Source organism: Haemorhous mexicanus, chromosome 3 (assembly GCF_027477595.1).
Source record: "Haemorhous mexicanus isolate bHaeMex1 chromosome 3, bHaeMex1.pri, whole genome shotgun sequence".
Classification (NCBI taxonomy): domain Eukaryota; kingdom Metazoa; phylum Chordata; class Aves; order Passeriformes; family Fringillidae; genus Haemorhous; species Haemorhous mexicanus.
Genome location: NC_082343.1, coordinates 96658901 through 96679879, shown reverse-complemented (window position 1 = coordinate 96679879; position 20979 = coordinate 96658901). Strand labels below are relative to the sequence as shown.

Genomic DNA, 20979 nt, shown 5'->3' with positions numbered 1-20979 from the left:
GATGCAGTCTTCATTCCTGAAGTAATCCCTGTCAGCCAGATAAAAGGTACAACTGTGTAAAAAAGATTTAACAACCCTGGTTCTAATTAGATGATGCTTGTGTAAGATAGGCACAGCAGAAACATCCATAAAATTGCACCCTAAGACCTTCAAACTCCCTGTTACAGAGAGCCCCTAGGGACATAACTACCACTGCATCATTTTGAAAGTTACATGTTGTTGTTCTGATCATTAATGTAATTTCAAGAAAGACCCTTCAAAACTTATAGATTCTGTTCTCTTTCCATTGGAACACCCTTTCTTTTGAAAAGAATAAATTTTGACCTAAAATTAATTTACCTCACTAATCAACTTGGTAATTTTTTGATGGCAGTATGACACTGATAACCTCTCTAAAACCTGCAGTTTAGTGTAAGTAATTCACTGGAAATAGAAGAAAGGGAAAAATATTATTTGAAATATTAAGTTATGAGAAACATCTCCTATCTCAAATATAATTCAAATGCAGGCAGAACTGCAATGCTGCACCAGCCATACCATTAACAGAGGGATTATAGCTGCTTCTCTAAAGATGGAGTTTTATCTCTTTTAAATACATACGTATCTCTACTGCTAATGTAGGGCATTAAAAATTCACAGGATAAACTACAAGATGTACCTCTATGTCACAAAATAATTTTTTTTATGAGTTTGCCTCCTCTTTCTAAGCAATATTCCCTTTACATTCTATCTCTTCTCCAGATCCAAATGCCTGGGCATTCATGATGCTCTTAAAGCTCCCCCACACCACTGCAGAACAGGAGCTGTCTGAAAATGTACACCTGCAGGCATCAGAAAACCGTCTTACAATATCAAGTTTGAAGACATAGTTGACAGCTCTTCCTGAGCAGTTTTTGTCAACAAAAGGCTATACTAGATTTCAGGATCATTTTAACTACAGTTCCCAAGTTCAAGCCCCACAGCAATGTGTTTTTCTGAAACCATCTAATGCTGACAAGGGCAGACAGTCTACTGCATCCTAGGGTACTGGTGGACCTCAGATTATCTGCGTGATTTCTTGCAATCACAAAATACTCTTGGTGTCATGATTATAGAACAAAAGTTTAAAAAGCATGTTCCTGTTATATACTATTTTGCAAATAGTTCTCATAATGAATAAATTTTCAGAAGATACGTAGATATCAGGCTTCAAATCAGATTTCAGACAACATTGATGGATTTATTCTACTATCTAGTGACATATAAAAGATTCATAAGACCTGAAGTGGTGCCAATTCTTACAGTAATCACTAGCTGACTCAGCACATACTTTAAGTAGTCGCATTATGGGGCTGTTCCCTCACGGGATTTATGGATTTTTCAGCTTGTATAATTAATACTAATAAGCTTTTTGAAAAAAGTAGCATACATTCAATTTAATAAGGCATTAAAATGAAAAAATAGAACATGTGACCTCAGATTTCAATTTGATTCAGCCTAACGAACCAAGAAGGTTGAAAGGTCTTTGCTCCTTAACAGAGCAACTCATTTTTCAAAATGTACACCATTAAGAACTGCCCTGCACTGAACTCCTTCATGGGAATACCTAGAAATACTTGTCTTTCTATAGCAAAGATATTCTTAAAAGCTTTTAGCACTGTGTTCTCTAGTTACCTACCAAAGTCAAACCAAAAAGCTTATTAAATTATTGAATAAATAACATTTACAATACCTGTGTTTGTAGAGGTAAAATGCAAACCCTGATAATATTAGAGCAAAGAATGGTACCAGGATGGCAGCTGCAACTGAACTGCTGTTTGTACCATAGTAGTGATTTGAAAGATCTGTGTCTGCACTTAGAGGACCTGAAATGAAACAAAATTGGCAGAAATAAAATTTCCATATTATCTATGGGGAGAAATAAAATCCCCATGTTATCTAGCTAATGATGTTCTTTGTTCTCAAGAGTTAAAAAAGATGTTGTCTTGATCAAATATTATATTTAAAAACTTGAAATAAATAGCGTGCAGAATCATAGTATAAATATTGTAATACCACTTCATGATATATCAATAACTATCAAAATTATTTGAAAATAGTATTCAGCAAGTAAAATAATTATGCTTACTGACATAATAATCTCCTGATGACTCAATTTAATAAAGATAAGCCATATAACTTCTAAAACACAAATTAATTCTGCAAAAGTACTGTATGCCAGCACCTTGGAAACCACAAGCAATGTGAGACCACAACAAACAAGAACAAGGAAGGAAAAACTGAGATGACTGCAATGAAACAGTGCTTCCGCTCGACTCAGTAGCCCTCCCATGTCTGCACCTGTGTCCACGTCCCTCCAGCAGCTGTGGATAAAACAGTGCAGAGAATGCAAACGCAGTGGCCTGTGGCACGGCCTCGCTGAGCTCCTGTTGTGGACAGGCAGATAACCTGGACTGTAAAGCATTTTGCAGAGCACATTTTTTCATCAGTATAAAGAGACACATCACTAAGTTGATTAAATAATGACCACCTCAGTAATTCAAATTGTGAAGGATGAAAGACAATTTAATGATGAAAAATACAGAAAATTTTAGAGGAAAAAAATGATTTTTGAGATCAAACTCCATGTTGCCAGTTTGAACTCACAGCTCTTCAGAAAGCAATATAGGTCCCATTCAAGAAAGAAAGACCAGACTAGAGGGAATATACAGTGAGGATCGGGCTTGGACAAGTATCTGTGCTTGATATTCTGGGGTATTATTGCTATTGAGAGTGGAGAAGAACAGGAGACACTGCTGTTTACCTCTCTGAAATGTTCCAAACCACCAGTACAGGGTGTTTCAAACACCACAACTCCCTCATTGGCAACAGCAGCATCAATCAGTCTTTTTAGGACCCTAGTGCAAACCAGTTATACAGCAGAGACATGGCCACAATGCTAATTGCACCAGTCTATTAAAACATCTAAGTTCAAAAACTGACAAAACCAAAAAAAAAGAGAGAAAAGTAATTATTCTCCTATGATCCCAGGAAGTGTTCAAGGTCAGACTGGATGGGGCACTGGCAACCTGATCTAGTGAATAGATCACCTGCCCACAGCAGGTAGTTTAGAACTAAATTATCTCTAAGGTCTCTTCCAACCCAAATCATTCTACCATTCTATGATTTCTTGCAGTTCAAGCTCAATGGAAAAGGCAAATGAGATTTTTTTTTTTCCCGTGAGATATCTTTAAACCACAGGTATTTCCAGTGTCAATATTAAAAGAGCTTTGGCACATTTAATTTTAAAAAATGTACTAAATTTTAGGAAGCAACTAAGTGGCCTTTAAAATGAAGCTAACCTCCCCAGGAATTTCAGTATTGCTACATTTGATCACTTAAAATATGACAAAATATTGCTCTACAATCTTTTTCACTGTCTTAATCTTCTGTCAGGTTTTAGACTTCTCTACACATTTCTCTGCAGAACTGGTGAAGGAAAACCTTTTCAAATTAATAAACCTATTATTGTGGTAGATGGAATTGTTATGAGTTCCATAACACTACTCTTAACATTGAACTGTTTTAAAATACAAGCATTTTACAAAAATCTTGGGATTTGGTAATACAGTATTTGTCCCAAAACTCAAGCAGTGGAAATACATTTGGCATAAATTTATGTATTTGTACTGCATTGCACATGTACTGGATATCCTCTAACTAATCTAAATTAAAGACAGACAAACTATGGTAGGTCAAACGGTTAATAGAACTTTTAGAAGTACTGATTGAAATGTTTTTTAGTGGTTAAAAGAAGTGACAGACTTGAACAAAAACCCAACCAAACACATTCAGTTATCACTTTCTTCAGCCTATACCACCGCAATCTCCAGCAGTTTTTTCAATTATTTGGAGTAATTAATAAAAAATAAGGAAATTATCAAATTCATTGAAGTCAAATTAAAAAACCAAAAATCTGGAAATAATATTCAAATTCTTATACAAATTTCAAATAGAAATATGTGTGAACAATGATGTCTTAAATTCTATCTCAAAGCTATCATCATACCACATATAATAGATATATTTTAATGTACAAGCAGCAGAAAAAAACTATAAAATTCATAAAAAACAATTTTTAGTATGAGCTTTTTGGTTTTTTTAGTTAATTTTAAAAAAGTGTTGTGTAGCTCAAGATTTTAAATCAGGCACACATTTACACTTATAGTGTTTCTTTTAAGTTATCTATGTTGGATAACCAATTCAGATTTAATACTTTACACAAGACTTCTAGAGGAGGTAATCACACATTCTACATCTCTACAGTTTTTGAAGTACCACACTTAAGGTAACAAAACTAGAAATTTTTGACTGAAGTTTACAAGCTTTAAATGGAGTGTTTCAACCTTGAGTTGACCAGGTTCAGACTGTGCATTGCATGTGCTTTTCATTAGGGAAAAAACCTTCACTACAGTTTTGCATAATCTAAATTTCAGTCATGTATGAGACTCAGTATAATTTCAACATGGTCCGCTCTACTCATTATAATAATTTTCAGATCTGTTTGTGATTAAACATATCCTGATGTGGACTTTGTCATTCTCCTGACAGCATTATTATTGTACTGCCCAAACCAGGGTAGTAATTACTACCCCATCTAAAAACAGAAAAGTGGAAATTCCTAAATATACACACAAATTGTATGCAAAAGATATTTTTATTTACTTTTCATTAAAACAGCCATATTTTGTCACTGGATAATGTATTAGTTAAACGAGGGATGTTCAGTAAGATTATAAATGTTTTGGGGTTTTTTTTAACAGTTCACATAACAGGGCTTTAGCCTCTTAAAACAGCAGCAGTCAGGTAAATTCAAATTTTGATAAGACACAGTGAATTCATTAATGTATAAGCTGTGTTCTTTTCTTCTTGAGGTTATTGAAAAGTGTTGTCATTTATACCTAACAGAAAAAAATATTTTTAAAGAAAATACTGTGCAACCTGATCTCATGGTGGCAACCCTGCCCTTCTAACCCAAGTCATTCCACGTTTCTGTGATTAAGAACATTTTATTATCATTTTGTGGATGTATCATATGCATTTCTCCGTTGTCTCCTAGCTCAGGGTTTCAGTTGACCAGCATCTGTACAGCATAGCTCAGTTTTACTAAGAGAAATACTGTTCAAGTCAGAGAAAATGTGACAGCAAAAGCCATGCAAGATTAAGAAAAGTAGAATTACATGCCTAAGAGTAATTTCTGAGACAAGGATGGTTAGCAGGTCAAAGATTTAAGAGAAAAAAATACCAACACAGAAAGAAAATCAGCAGCTTCCAAGGAACAACAGAGGCTGGACTTTCTTCACCTGACTGAACCTGCTGGACAGCAAAGACTCTTTGGATAGGTGCCTCACTGGGTGTAGACATGTATTACCAAATAGTTTCATAGCTCATTACTCCAGATATCTGTTTGTGCTTTAGTTAACAAAAGCACAAACAGCAGCTCTGTACTCTGGGGCTCCTGTGGAGCTCTCTCTGGAGCTCTCAGGGTACTCTTTCAGTACCCTGTTTAGATGTAGAGTTTTCTTGTGAATGATGAAGTTTTGTGAAATTATCTGGAGAGGAAGGATGATTTATAGAGTGAAATTTTAAATTCATATCTCATGATATTCAACACTTTTAAGAGTTGATTAATTTCCAGTAATGAATGTGCATTACACAGCCATTGATCTAATATAACGCAGATGCAAATTAATTATGCATATTTCTTTTTTTAAAATATGTTATGTCAATCTAGACAAGTCAAAAAGTACTTAGAGGAAAAAAAAAAGGGTGGGTCATTATATTTCTCCAGAAAAATAAATACAGGAAAATAATAATTTTGCGAAAAAGGTTTCTCTTCTCACAAACCCACCTTTTTACACAATTTTAAAAGACGTGTCCAAGCTGGAATGAAGAAGATTTTAGAATAAACATTTTCTAGAAATTTAGTGTTGAGGCATAGGCATTCAGCCATTGCTGAAACTGAACTTAGCCACAGACTTGCATCCTTTAAAAACCAAGTTGCTATAACCTAACAGACAAAAAGCCCTCTGAAATTAGATTACTGGGTGAAAGAGGTTAAATAATCTGGTGTCAAACTTGGGCCTTTTAAGAAGGCTCAGGTACTGTTCTAGTTCTCTAAACAGACTTATAACAGATCTCTTTGTCCTTTGGATTGTTTTCTAAGGCTACAACCAAAATTGCTTCTGAGAGAGGATAAAAAGTACAAAGAAAGAAAAGTTCTTTCTGTTTACATGTCATTAAGTTCAAAGACTGAGCCTACTCAGTTGTTTGAGCACAGTTCTAATAAAGCCAACATTGTGGGTTTGATTGCTATATGAGTCATTAATTTAAGAGATGGACATGATTTTCCTTATGGGTCCCTTCCAACCCAGAATATTCTGTGATTCTGTGATACCCACTGAGATCAGTCTTTTTCTAGCATTGTGTTATAGAAAATTATTCATAAAATACATTGGTCTTTCCCACTTGACCAAGTAGTTCTTCACAAATGCTCTCTTTGAAATATGCTTGCAGATGGAGAATTTCATATTGCTTTATGTATGCACCAGTTTATGTATATCTTTGGCTTACTGAACAGGCAGCAAATAATTAAACTTAAAAACCAGAACTATGTTAAGTCTTCAGACAGAGGATATATAAGATCATCATCTCAGCAAAATATTCATAAATATAATAGATTTAAAAAAGGAAGCAAATTACCCTTGAATATAAGACAGTATTGACAAATATGACCTGTATTGGATAGAAATTTGCTGCTTCCTTTTAGCTGTTAATTATTCAGTAGAAAATAAGCAATTTATAGAAAATCAGTGCCTATTTAGCAGTCTTGTAAAAGAGATGGTGTCTGCATTTGTAGCAAACTCTCTACTGAGAGGTCAAAGCTGAAGACGAGAGGTCCTCAGTCCAAGAATGCAGAGTTAACTTGGACACTCCAGCTCCTTACTAGCCTTATACAAACTGATCTCTTATATCAGAGCTCTAAGGGTGATATGGACAATATTTTCCACTACTGTAGAATACATCCACTGAAGAATTCTGTAACTGTTTAACTTTGTGCTTATTCTTCAATTACCACTATGAGTTATTAATTTCACATAGAATCGAACTTTTGTTTTAGGTAGCTGGCAAACCATAGATATATTTTTTGATCTTACTTAATATAATAGCAAATACAAATATACTTTCCCCTCCAAACAAAAACAACAAACCACATTCTTACTGTTTCAAGATACCAAAGGCTGCTTAACAGACACATGTTTGAACAAATGTTGATGCTCTACTTTTATAGTATGATAGCTAAAATCAGAAAGCAAAAGCAGCTTAGATATTACAGAAGTAAAGATTACATGAAAGTAGAGGCAACCACATAATCTGTCCTACACAGGAGTTTATTCTGAAGATTGAATTTGTATTTGGCTTCAATAATTGGCAGTCTTTAGGCTGGGACTCTGAAGAGATGGATTTCTGCCCCTAGCTACTAAACATAGTTAGTAATTTAAGAGATTGCCAAGATGAGCAAATCTGCAGCATAGCTGCTATTACAGTACTTAATAGAGCAAAGAAGTACAAAAGAGATTCAACAGGACTCTAAAGAGCACTGGGTACAGCAGCAGTGAAGCTAATGGAACCAAGGCAATTTGTAAAGTATACACACAGTCTGTCATAGAGATATTGGCTAGGCTGTCTCCTCTTCCTAGACCAGTACTCTTCTGTGTATATACTGTGCTTGGCCATTTTGCAGTAGTTCCAGGATCAGAAAATGCAGATGCCTACACTTAGTATTTGCCAAAAATGTTTTATGAGTGAATATTTCATAAGTAAAAACTTCAGTTTTTATGATAAAACTATTTTATGAGAAAAATAACTAGTCCTATACCAGTGGCTAGAGCACTTGAGACCATAGCTGTAATACATACCTCCGACACTTATTTAATATTTTTGACATTAAAGTAAAATTCTATCCAAATACACATACATTCTGAAAACATCCACCAGCAACAGGCACTCTCCAAATGACACTGTCAAAATTAGGGTTGATTCTGTCCTTTTAATTTCTTGTATCATTCTGACTACAATTTATATATTTAAGCAGGAAATGTTTTTGCATTGCATGATATCCCTGGTACTTTCAAAAAGAAATGCAAGTGCTTGCAATTGCATTCTCTTTAGGAGCATCCTGTACTTATTAGGTTGCTACACTAGAAAACCTGTGATAGTAATGTGTTAAGCAGAGTTAAATTAAGATTTGAACTGTATATTTCAAATATGCATATTGGTTATGTTTTGTAATAGGAGTAGTGTAAAATAAACCTGCCTACTTCATCTAAATAACTGAGTGATTCTTTGAACTCATTCTTGCAAGACCCCAAAAGATGATACATATTAAAGATCTATGAAAGTATGTACCTTGTCTTTGGAGCATAAATTTTCCAAAGTCTTTTCCATGTATATCACCTTGATAAGTAAAAACTCCTCTTTCAAGCCCTGAGGATACCTATAATATGTTAAAAGAGAAAAAAGGATTTCTGAAATTCATAAATAACGTTTAGCATTTTTTCTGACTCAAGACTAGATAATATGGAGCACAGATTTTCACACTTAGCCTTTAGGATAGTAGTGACTTTTCTGCGCTGATACAATATTTATTACGTCAAATAATTTATTTTATTTATTTATTTGCAATGGTATTCAAAATAATACTGGGAATGTTTTAAAAATAACTAATGTATATAGCTGGGTTTTAAAATTCTTAAAATGCCATACTCATAATTGCATTAGTATGCAGATATAGAAGCCTGAAGAATTGTGAGATTTAAAACTCTCTTCCATAGAAAGTATCATGAGGCAGAAAGAAGAAATGCAAAACGTAAAACAACACCGTTTTCCTTGAAGATTAGGTGTACTTTTATTACAGTGAACTATTTACCAAACCAAAAAAAGGACAATATTACCAAAGGTAAAATTCCACTCCCATGTAAGAAAACAAGGCAAAGCCATAGCAAAATATGCTGATTTATTCCTCCTTCCCTTTCATATACTAAAAATTCTAATCAGAGTACAGTAGATAGAAGTTTGTATACGTATTTTTGAAGGAGAATGGTAATCTAATCTCTACACTGACATCCAGAGAGCTGGAATACATATTTGTAAGACAAAAAAATTTATATATTTACATAGATAATCACAAATTACTTCAGAATTTAATCTCAGCCATTTTTATCCATGGGTACTTACATAACCATCTAATGCCCAGTTGTCGTTTTCATACTTGCTTACAAAAATGTCACTTGGTCCTTTAATTTGAAAAGCTTTCAAGAGCAAATGGGCTTCTTCCTTCTTATAAACACCTATTAAAATAAAGGAGGCAAGACATACCTGTTAAACAAATTTTCAACCAGTTTGTTCAAATATCCTTTAAAATCTAATTATATCACTTTAGAATTAAAACAGTTTGCAGAAAACATTCTGTAATAATAGAATTTCATTATGTGAAAAACCTCAAGATTTAAAGTACTGTAATGGCTATCTCTTTTTTAACTCATCTTTTGCCTCATCACACTTGATAAGAGTATGCAAAGATAGGTTTGTAATAATTTTTTCGAGAATAAGGAAAGAACACTTGTGTTTTTACACTGTATTTCAGGAATTCAGATAGAACTCCTTTCCTGGAATTTCACTGTTTTGGAAATAAATGGATTTTACTGACATCACAACAGTATATTGCTACAGTAGATATCAGTAGTGCAGTAAAAGAAAATTCCTGTTTGGCAACCAACTACTGCAGTTCTCTCTGAAGTCTTGACCTTAAAATATAGTGATAGCTGATAATGTTCCCTTCAGTACAGCTGTGATGAAAGGCTAATTCTGAACTTCAGTTAGATTAGCAGAAAGGAATGCATGATGTTGGTCATAAGGTATGTATTTACAAGGTTATTTAATTATCTGTGTCAATATATTATGCTATGCCATTATTAATACCACTTTTTTAAGGTAGATGTTAATCAATATTGACTGAGCTCTCCAGCTTTACAATTCTTAGTATACCTGTATACATTTTGTCTCCCACTTCAGTATTTCTTGTGAGTTCAACACACCAATGCTATCCAAGAGTCTTAGACGAATAAACCCTACCTCAATATCTATTCAAAATATAATGGCTTAAATAGATGGGTGACTGCACATGAAGTGACAGAAGTCTGTGCAGACCATTTTGTTAAAACCTTTCCTTTTGCAAAAGAAAATTATTTTTAGCAGAAATATAAAGTTTTTGTTACATTTTCCATTTGAATGAAAATGCATCAAAATTGAAAAGATTAAAAAAACATATTATAAGAACTTCTTTAACACCAAATTCTGAACCTACCTGATAGTTTGAGCTGTATGTTGGATGCCTCAATGAATGTGGCATTCACTTTGCTGCTTGTAGTATTGAACCAATCAACAGTGAGAGTAGCAGGCTGTCTTTTCCCTAAATATTCATAAAATCCTTTCCATAGGGAATTTATAAAAAACACATCTGAAGGAACTAAAAAAAAGTGTGGGGGGAGAGAAACAAAGAAAGAAGTAAACTACAATGAAATAACAATCTTTCTAGCCATACTTATGCTCATAATTTTTTTAAACAATCAATACACTGTTCTAGGGAGGTATAATAACAAAAATTTGAACAACAATACAGACAATATATCCAATAACCTTTCCATACAATTGGCTATAACATACTACACCTGTCCATCATGGTATATGTTCTCAAATAACCTCACACTTTATAGCCTGTGTGATTCAGTGAATGTCCTCAAGACTATGAAAAACAATGGACTCTTCCCTTAAAGGCCTTTACATTTAAGGTATGAGGAAAAAAAAAAAAGTATTCTGAAACCAGAGATTCCTGCAAGGAAACTCTGTCTTAGGCCATCCCTTTTGTTTCACGGATCTATTGAAGCAGCGCTGTGTGATTTTGAACTGAGCATGAATGAATATTCAACTGAATTTACTGAATTTCTGGTACAGTTTTTTCAGTCATTTTTAGGCTTCAAAGCTTTTTTCCATACAATATTACTGCACCTATGAACAGTGAAGTTTTCAAAGAATGAAACTTTTTTTTTTTAAATTTAAAATAAACTGCCGTTTCTCAGCAACTCCATTTTCTGAAGTAAAAATCCTACAAAATTAGGCATGAATTATTGGAAGAAGCATATAAATTTGGATTATTTATTTTATGTGATTGGTATCTTTCCTCTATACAGAAAAAAATTATTTAGGTATTAGATGTTGTATTTTAAATTCTTTAACTAACCACATCATATCTTAACAAAATGACAGCCCTAGCAAGTATTAAAATTCACTATTACTATCCATGACCTCTACAATTGATACTTTCTAAATAACTAAGGACATTAGAAGTGTTTCCACACTCTTCTTATTAAAGTCTTAAATTAATCGGTTTTTTTTTTTTTTTGCATTTTGTCAAACTCTGAGCACATAAAAGGCAGGTGTTTTTACTGAAGGAAATTTATCAGCAGGTATTCTCTGCATCCATTTTTAAAAATGCTGTGGCTATTTCCTCCTCTACCTAATCACTTATTGCAAAACTGAATCAAGAAAGAAACCCAGGGCAATAATACTTGGCATGCAAGACATCTGAAAATCAGAGAGCTGATTAGCTGTTGACTAAAGGATTAATAATTTCTTCCATGTCTTTTGCCTTAAGTTGTGCAAAAGTCACAAGCAAATGTCCAAGCTCAGTGTGGAATGATTTGAAAACATCATTAGCATGTTATTAGTTCTGTCACTGGATTCCAAATGAGCAGAGACCTATTAAATGGCTTTGAGTGTAAGGGCTTTGAATAATTGGAAGTGTTCCATTTCCGAAGTAAAAGTCAGTGGGGCTTTACACAAGGTTACCTCAATTTACTACCAAAATCTGTAGCATTATGTTTCAATTGGTATGTCACATTCTTTAGAATTTGTATAATTTCTGCAAATACGTGGATTCTCAAAATTGTGTGTCTGACATATTCCCATGAAGGTAAACATCTAGTATTAGTGGTATCACCCAGAGAGGTACTATGTAAGACTTTTATAGAGGACACCATACTTTTATCAAGGTCTCCATATTTTCACCACATTCCAGCATCTTCAGTACATAGTCTGTCTAATAACTCTATCAATAATAGTTGTTAAGCTTTGCAAAATAGTACCACTGACTCAGTATTTACAGAGTTTGCATTTCCAGATGAACAGAATTAGCAGAGAGAGAAAATTTGTATTACTGCTTCCCCAGCCATGTTTTTTTAAATCTTAAAGTGCAAGTGCTGTAGTCCCCAGGGATGCTGCTTTGGAAAGCCTCTGAGAAGACTGTGCTGAGCACTTACAAGGTCCCACCCCTGTGGGCAAATGCAAAAGAGTAGAACGAACTAGCTATTAGTATTCCAATACTGCACTGACTGCACGGATTGTTCTCAGGACATGACAATTGGGAAATCCATGGCTACTCAGTAAAACAGCTTCCTAACTATTATTTTTAAGACTATATAGAGCAGTGAGAACAGTGGGAACCAAACAGAGTAATATAGTTCTTAATTCTCACATGGATATTTTAAGAATTCTTTCGTTGCAACTTAGTCACGTAAAAATGTTTTACTATTCCTTATGAAGGCATAACTCTGCCAAAAAACCCCAAACAAACCAACAGAAAAATCCAACAAACTAATAAATATAACTTGCATTCAGTTGTCTAAAGGTGAAAAACCAGAACATGAATCTATTCTGTTACAGAAACTGTAGTTTACCAATATTTACTTATTTATGTTCAAAATACAAATTGCAAATCAAATTGTATCAAAAGTCAACATGACAAGGCAAAGGAAGTATTTCAAAATACCTAATGGTCTATAACAAAGGAAATGAACAATTTTAAAACACATTATAATAGTGCAGAGCTGTTTCTTGAAAACCACTTAAAACTTTTTCTTCTTAATTACTGTAATTTGTTACAGTTTCACTTTTCTGCTTCCTATTACTGGTACTTTCAATAACAGCATTTAATTATTTTTTAATAGCTTTTAAATAGTAGTTATAAAAACTAGTTACAAAGGACATGATATTGTTTGAATTGATACTGACACTCTGCATAGTGAATATATTTGGAAACTAGGTCTACATTTTAATTTGGCATTGAAACTTCAAAACTTGTGTGGTAGCAGATTAATGCATACCTTAGATGTTTCGTGACGTGAAGCCTCCAAAAAATGAAGATTGTATATTGATTATAATGAATGAACACTAAATCCTGCTTTATTGTGAGTCTATAGAAGTAATGTGTTTCAGAAGAACTCATTTATGGATTCACCTGACACTCTCACTAATACACTCTCCAGGAAGGTTAATTATTAGCAGAAATACTTTTTCATCCCATCTTCTCTACAGAGTCCTTCTTTGAATTGCCACGAGTGTGAACCATTAATCTTATTTTCCCTGCAGCTTTGCTAAAAATCAAAATACAGAATTGCAAGCTCATTTATTTAGTGATGACTCTGCTTATTGTGGAGTAAGTTAATAAACAAAATTAGGAGTTTCATTTTCTGAATGAGGATTTCTTAGATGCATTTGTCTATTTTGTCACTGGCAGGAGGAATAGGTTAATTGCATAGATGTTCATGAAGTGGCATAGAAAAGTAACAGTAATGTTTGCCTGCCTTGCCACCTGTCTGCTGGCCCACACTGTTTTGGAAACCTTGCATTGGAGTACATGGAGAGTTTATGTGAAGTGATGGCCAAGAATATTTCCAAAACTCGTTTTGGGGTGGGTTTTTTATGTATCTTACAACATGTGCAATGTGAAGGGCAGAACTTTGACTGAAACTAATGCCTCCAATTATAGCATACTCATTATAAGGCTCTCCATTATAGCAATCTCTCTGATATAAAACATCAAATCTGAGGTTTGTGTATATAAACTTCATCTGTTTGAGATTTTGTGCAATTCACAAAATTGGCACTATAGAAATTTTTAAAAATTTCTTTGCGAAAAAATTTCATTGACTAGGTTTCACATGTCACCTGTTATTATGAAAGACCTTAACATTTATATTCCTTGGAAATTAGCAACAAATACTTCACTAAAATATTGGAAAAAGTTTTATTATCCATAACAATCTTGGGTGAAAATCAATTTATTTTATTTAGATCTAAAGCTCTTCTTGTATACAAACCTGGAGTTTTAGTTATTGTTTCATTAACTTCTCTCACTCCTTTACCTACAAGTAAAAAGACAAATTATCATTTTCACGAACATATTTGTGTGGTTTTTGTATTTTTTTAATAAAATGTTAAAACAATACCTGTTGGATGCAATAATCTTTTATCCAATAGAGTCACTATTAAAACAGAAATAACTTGTCTTGGATATTTTACATGTTTAAAACTATCCACTTGCACAAAAATATCAGTAAATAATGTAGGTAATTAACATTTTTACTGTGGAAAGTTGTCTGGCTAGCTAAGTATCTCATACATTTAGGGCAAAAATGTTTATATCAGTCCCAGTGCTATAAAAGAGAGCCTTATAGAAGGGACAAATTCCATATCTAATTATGAATAATAATATTTTAAATATAGTAAAAATTGGTTTAGGAAAGACCGATGCATTTATGACACAAACCAGCAAGAGCCAGATAGCTTGATTCATATAACAGGATCAGACATCATAGGAAAGAGTGACAATTTTTAAATTAAAAAGGTGCAATTTGCTATATTTCTGGTACACTAAGCGAAGTTATGTCCATTGAGCCTGATCAAGTTCAGGACTCATCATCTGGCACATTAGAAAGGATAGTGTCCCATTGGAAGACTTGGTATTGCATATCATATGGGTTTTTTTCTCTTTATGAGCAGAAACTCACTATTTAGACTGATCACATGCTAAGAAAGCCCAAAAAGTGTAGGACACTCAATGAGAATTGTACCTAAAGACTGCAACCCTTTCTTATAGAAATTTTTACTGCATTTTATCTTCAATAAATAAAATAACCAAAAAAAACCTCCAAAAAGGTAATTTTTCTCAAATTATTAACGATACAGTATCTATGAAAAATAATCCTTTAGACACACAGAATAAAGTTCTAATATGTAGAACAAATGATAATGCTGAATCAAGGAAGTCTGCCCTTACATTAAAGAAAAATAACTATTGCTCAAACATCAAAACTATTCAGGACACTTTGATATATAAAAATTAAAAATCATACTGCAAAAACTTTCCCTTTACATCTATTTTTCCTCTATTCATATTTTAAATATAATTTTATTTAATTTTTATGAATTAAGAACTAACAGCCATGTTGATTTGCATGTGAAGAGCAAATTCAGACCTCATAACTGTATACTTGGATTTACTCTAGAAAACTATATGAAAGTTACACTGATATAAAAGTGGATTATAGTGCAGAGACTTTTTTCTTATTTTTTGGTTAATTTTTAATTTATAAGATTTCCTCAAAGTATACCTGCATGAATCTAAAAGCTAGGATATTAAATAACTTTTCTTGTTCTTATAGAAAATTATATATTAAGCACTGAATACATTGAAATACTATTTAAAACTGACATATAAATAAATGCAGCTAAAGTAGTGCATAATATTGTTTAGGTTGTGTTTGCTGTTATTAAGGGTAAACATGTATGTGTTTCTGTGCACTTGCCCACCTTTTCCTCTTCCATGAGTTCTAGATGTTAGGTTCACTTAGATTTCTTCACCATTTCTTTCATAAAATAAAAGCTGTTGTTCCATGTGTGTCATTGAATAGTAAGTGGAAAAAAATTAATACTACTAAACTAAACAAAAATTTCAGGGAGAATTAATTCAAACCCAGTAGGATCCAAGAAATCGCTTGAGTAATGACTTACTTTTACAAATAGGTGATTTTCCTGTCCATTTCATATCTGGCTTACATGTCCGATGCTCTGATCCACCAGCAAGAAAAAATCCTGGCTGACAGGTATACACCAAAGTATACCCTAAAGTAGGAAGATCTATTGCTTTCACATCTACATGGGCTGGTGTTTCTGGCTGCCTGCAAGCATGAGCTGCAAAGGGGTTTTTACAGTTAGAAAACGTAGTGGTAAGCAGTTTCCATAGAATAAGACAATCCAATTTGAAATAAATGCATGGCAACTCTGGATGGTTTTTAGCAATGTCAAGTAGCTATTACTTGCAAAAGTAACACTCAGAGTTTATAGCTATATTATTGTGGGATGGAAAGGATACTAATGTGCATTATTTAAAGAATAAACCAAAATCAAATCATGCTAGGAATCAGAAAATAGTTAAAATGAGGGGAAGCACATGCCATTGTACATGATGCAATGATTGGTCCTGTGAATTATTGTCCTGTCAGTTTCAAGCATCAATGCCACTCTGTGTTCTGAAAATTAGAGTGGTTACTGTGATGAATAAATGCAATTCAATTGAAATAAAGGTTCCACAAGAATGTTTTGTCATAGGGCATTGACTATAACAGATTTGGTTACTCAGTATGCTTCTTTCTTTGTAACATATGGTGCTCGATTGTAACAACCCAAAGATAATTTAAAACAGGATAAGAATCTAAGGTCATTGTAATGAATTACTTTTAGCTTAGGTCAGTGTATTTTAATACAATAGTTATTTGATGTCCTCCAACTCACACAGAGCCATAAGTAATTTGCATAACCAAGCATAGCCCAGAAAAGATGGGTTTTGCTGAGTTCTAGTTTATGATTCACAAAATACTAGGCAACAAAATAGTTCCATGCATATTTCAGGTCACTTTCCATTCTTTATTAATCTACTACACACACAAAAATATTTCTAGCTTAATTAAATTAGCTAATGCAGTAGGTTAACTAAAACAGATTTTTTTTTGAGTAAAACTGATAGAATTATTGTGAACTTCATTAAAAAAAATCTCAAAAATCTTCCTTCAAATTAATACCCCAAATACATCTCTGGTCTTTAAACAGGGAACAACAACAAACAAAAATTTAAAAAATATGTTTTAAATAAAGCTACCCATCCTTGTAGCAAATAATTTGTCATGAATTTATGTATCACATGTATCACTTTTCAACTCTTAAAACTGTACACTGTTCTAAGTCATTAAAATAGAAACCAGACTTACGAATGCATTCAGATTGTATGCCACTCCAAGTTAGGTTAGCCAGACAAGAACGAGTGGTGGATCCCTGAATATGATAACCTTTTCTGCATCTGAAATAGACTGTGCTCCCAACCTAGGGATCAAACCAGAATGTTAGGCAGAAGAAGGATCCATCATGTGTAGTCAGATATCAAGACAGTGGAAAGTTAATACAGCTTTTTTCAAAAATAAAAATGTCTACTTTTTACAGTTCCTAGAGTTACACTTTTTTTTTTTTTTTTTTACTCTGATAAAATAGTTGAGGAACTGAGTCTTTCATGATCTCATTTAAAAGCATTATGTGGAAAAATATTGACAGTTCACATGGAAAATAATTATATTCATACATTTCTTCTGATTAGTTTTCAGTGTGAGAGAAGCAAACTAAATGCCTGAGATACCTCTCTTTCCTGTATATCACTGCATATATTTTGATAGACCATAAAGTCACTTTCAAAGGTTTTTCATTGTCTGATTTGACTAAGTATGGGGTTTTTAGAATGAAAAGAAAAAAACTATGAAGAAGTGTTTAATCTACAAACATATTCACTAGAGAAAACTCCAGGTGAAAACTTCTTACACTGCATTTATTACTATTAAGTTTTTTTTGAGATGTTCAGCTAGCAAAAGCCTTCCTATGGTCAAATATGATATGACCTTTCTCAAAAGAAAAGGTAAAAATAACTGAGAAAATGCTCTTTAGATTTCAACTGGGAATAGGATTGCATGAAAACTACAAACAAAATTGCAGGTGAGAAAGAGTTTTTTTAAGAGATGAGAAAGAGATTGTGTAGCGAGTTCTAGTAAAATGAACTTATTGATAGTACTGATAAAAATAACCAGAATGTAACTCAGGTCAAGTTGTTTAATGATATGGGGCTAATCAGTAAAGCATTACTTTTGTTTTGGATAAAAAATCTTGTCAATAATAGGTAAATAAATAAATAAATTAGACAAAATTCACATTATTGGAAATTATATTACTTTAATAAAGTTACATATCACACAGACAAGTTGCAAATGAGTAGTGATCAATGTGTATTAGTAAGAGCTTGCAGTTATAGAAAGGCAGAGAGCTCTGCATTGCAAATATCATAGAAGGACTTCAATGGAAATTAAAAATTAGCATCTTCAAAAGTAGCTACCTCTATCTATACACTCAATTATATAAAACCTGCTTATCATGATAGATGTTGACCAAATGCACACCATTTCTCCCAGAAGTAGCTTGGGAAAATCAAGCTTGGTGTTTTTAAAGGTCATATTAGTGATATGGCTTTGTAGACTTATGTCTTTCTAACTATTTTTGAACATATTCTCTCTATCTTGTCAGGGACATGCAGTATGTCTTTCATAGAGACTAGAAAAGTGTGTGGTTAGTCTTGAGTCTAAGGCATCCTACTTGTGCCAATTCTGCTATCTGTCAGTAATAACGAGATGCAAATCTTTTCTCAGAGCTCCAAAAGACCAAGCAAAAAGTAACAGAGGTTCAAGGTGGTTAAAGAGTTATACTGCTTTTTCATTTTACTGGTAAAAGTTGAAACAGAAGCAGCACACTCTTTGTATAATACTTGGATGAAAAACATTGGGGGCATTTATAAGTCACAGTGTAGGGAAGCACAAAAGCCAAAGAATGAATGGGGCAAGATGGGATGCTGGTAGGTGAGAAAACTCTACAAAGATCTGCTGCCTGTCATCACACTGTCCTATAAGGAGGAAAGACTGCTGAAAAGTGTTTTATAAAAGCTTGGCTATGTAATATAAATAGGAAGTCCATTAATAATGTGTGAAAAACCCCAAAACAATCTAGTTCTGTAGCCACTAGAGAGAATTCTCCATGTTGTGGTACAAGATGGCACTCTGAGAGTGAACACATGCTGGAGAAAGACTTAATACACAACAGAGGAGGACCTACTATGGCCTCTAGAGGTGAATGAGAAGATCACTTTACTTAAAGAGGAATAACAGACAGCAGAACAGTGAATTGGCCAGTACAATTATTATAGACAATTGTGAGGCAGATAAAAGGGGGAGAAAAAGGAAAACAATCCCTTGCTAAAATTAGGTGCAAAGATTGGAGTTGTTTTTAAAGAGAAAATGAGGACAGGTACAGAATCAAGATGAGACATCAGAAAGCCAACTGCACCTATTACTGGAAGCAGAATTGCCTTGGGCAAGGCCACAAGATATAGCTCAGGGAGAAGTGCCTCAGTATCTGTGAGCCAGGCAGAAGCAGAAGGTGAAGAAAAGAGCTGTCCGCTACAGCAGCAAAAGACAGAAAAATTGTAGGAGAGAGAGAAACCAGAGGAACTTACGGAAAGGACGTTTTGGAAAACAGTTCTACTAATTTGATCACAAAGGGCACACTGCCCTAGGCTCAGAAATAAGTAGCAAACCCAAACAGAACTTATTTTAAGTCACAGATATTTATACCTGAAAAATCTATCCACACAAAGTTTATCAATCTATATAATGACTGTGGATTGGTCATTGCTGTATCTACGGTTATTTCCTCAGTCACTTTTCTTCCTCTCACTCATTAAACTAACAATATGTGAGGAATATGGAAATTATAGAAAGGGCATTCATCACAGAGAACCTGGACACAACACAGAATAATTTTATCTTCTCTGATTGAACAAAACATAACATGAATTTCTAATTTAGTAAAGCCACTTGCTGACTTTTTGTCAAGGACTACATGGCCTTTGAATCACACAGGTCTTTGCTTGTTAGGTATTTACTGACTATTCATCAATGTATGAAGGAATTACTATCATAAAGCAAGGTAATTATATTATGTCATATCATATTAGGTAATCAATTCATAAATAGTCCTCCATACTGAAGTCTCCTAACGGTCTGAATGCATGATATATTGTAGGGTTAGAAGTTCTTTCTTTAAGCTGAATGTTTTAAAAAAAGCTTGGCATGAAGAATGAGTTTTTATTAAAAAGAGGGTGGAAATTTCTTAAGGTTTGCATCAGACATTTAAGACTACAGATAATGTTTCTCAATAAATTTCTTTTGTAATTACTAAACACATTTTCATTTTCAAAAGCTAATAAATAATAATTTAAAAATTACCTCATAACCTCTGGAACTATTTTGTATTCCAAAATGTGGAGTACCAGGGTCTGTACATGTATTGTGAGCTGGATCTAAAGCAAAATGTGAAACACAACACGTATTATTACGGTATGAAAATAATACTCTGAAAATGTTTGCAAAGATTAAATCATTTCATCAATGTCTAGTGATGACAAGAATTCAATTTTGAATTGAATGTGTGTTTTTCTGTATATTTCGCTAGTATTTCCAATTAAATTACCAGGTAGATCAAAGTAATTTGTTTCAGCACTTTGTCATTCTTTTAAAAGGTTTTGCAGGTATTTCTGGTAGTGGAGACTTTACAGTTAGGGTTGCATTAATTTTTAGCAAACTTATCCTTTTAAATCTCTTTGAATCCACAGTATGATTCATTACTCCCAATGCAATTAGAATACACAGAGAAATCTTTAGAAATCTTTATATTATCTTTATTTCAAATGAACAGCTTAATGATAAGTATTTCTAAAAAAAAACCACTCCCAAAGTAAGACAACCAAAACTCCTCAAACACAAAAAATCCCACAAACTAAAAACCCCAAACCCATTATCAGCCTGCTTCTTATAGCTAGGAAATACTTTTTATTTTTGTATAGGCTTTTTTTCCTATGCAACAAAGAAAGCAAGCTTTTAATGGAGCACCATCTCAGTTGTTGCTGGAGAATAAAATTCC

The 20979-nt window shown here is 33.4% G+C and overlaps 1 protein-coding gene across 1 annotated transcript in view; it reads right to left on the bottom strand.

Moving 5' to 3' along the window:
• The window catches only part of CSMD1 (CUB and Sushi multiple domains 1), a 1067000-nt gene that overhangs the window by 4016 nt on the left and 1042005 nt on the right, over positions 1 to 20979 (bottom strand). Inside the window, exons 62-69 of the mRNA XM_059842787.1 lie at positions 20286 to 20359; positions 17181 to 17292; positions 15928 to 16107; positions 14235 to 14279; positions 10385 to 10546; positions 9256 to 9368; positions 8428 to 8515; positions 1712 to 1844 (exon numbers count right to left, since the gene is read on the bottom strand). Of these exons, the coding sequence (XP_059698770.1) occupies positions 1712 to 1844; positions 8428 to 8515; positions 9256 to 9368; positions 10385 to 10546; positions 14235 to 14279; positions 15928 to 16107; positions 17181 to 17292; positions 20286 to 20359 (907 nt within the window). The remainder of the gene's footprint in view (positions 1 to 1711; positions 1845 to 8427; positions 8516 to 9255; positions 9369 to 10384; positions 10547 to 14234; positions 14280 to 15927; positions 16108 to 17180; positions 17293 to 20285; positions 20360 to 20979) is intronic.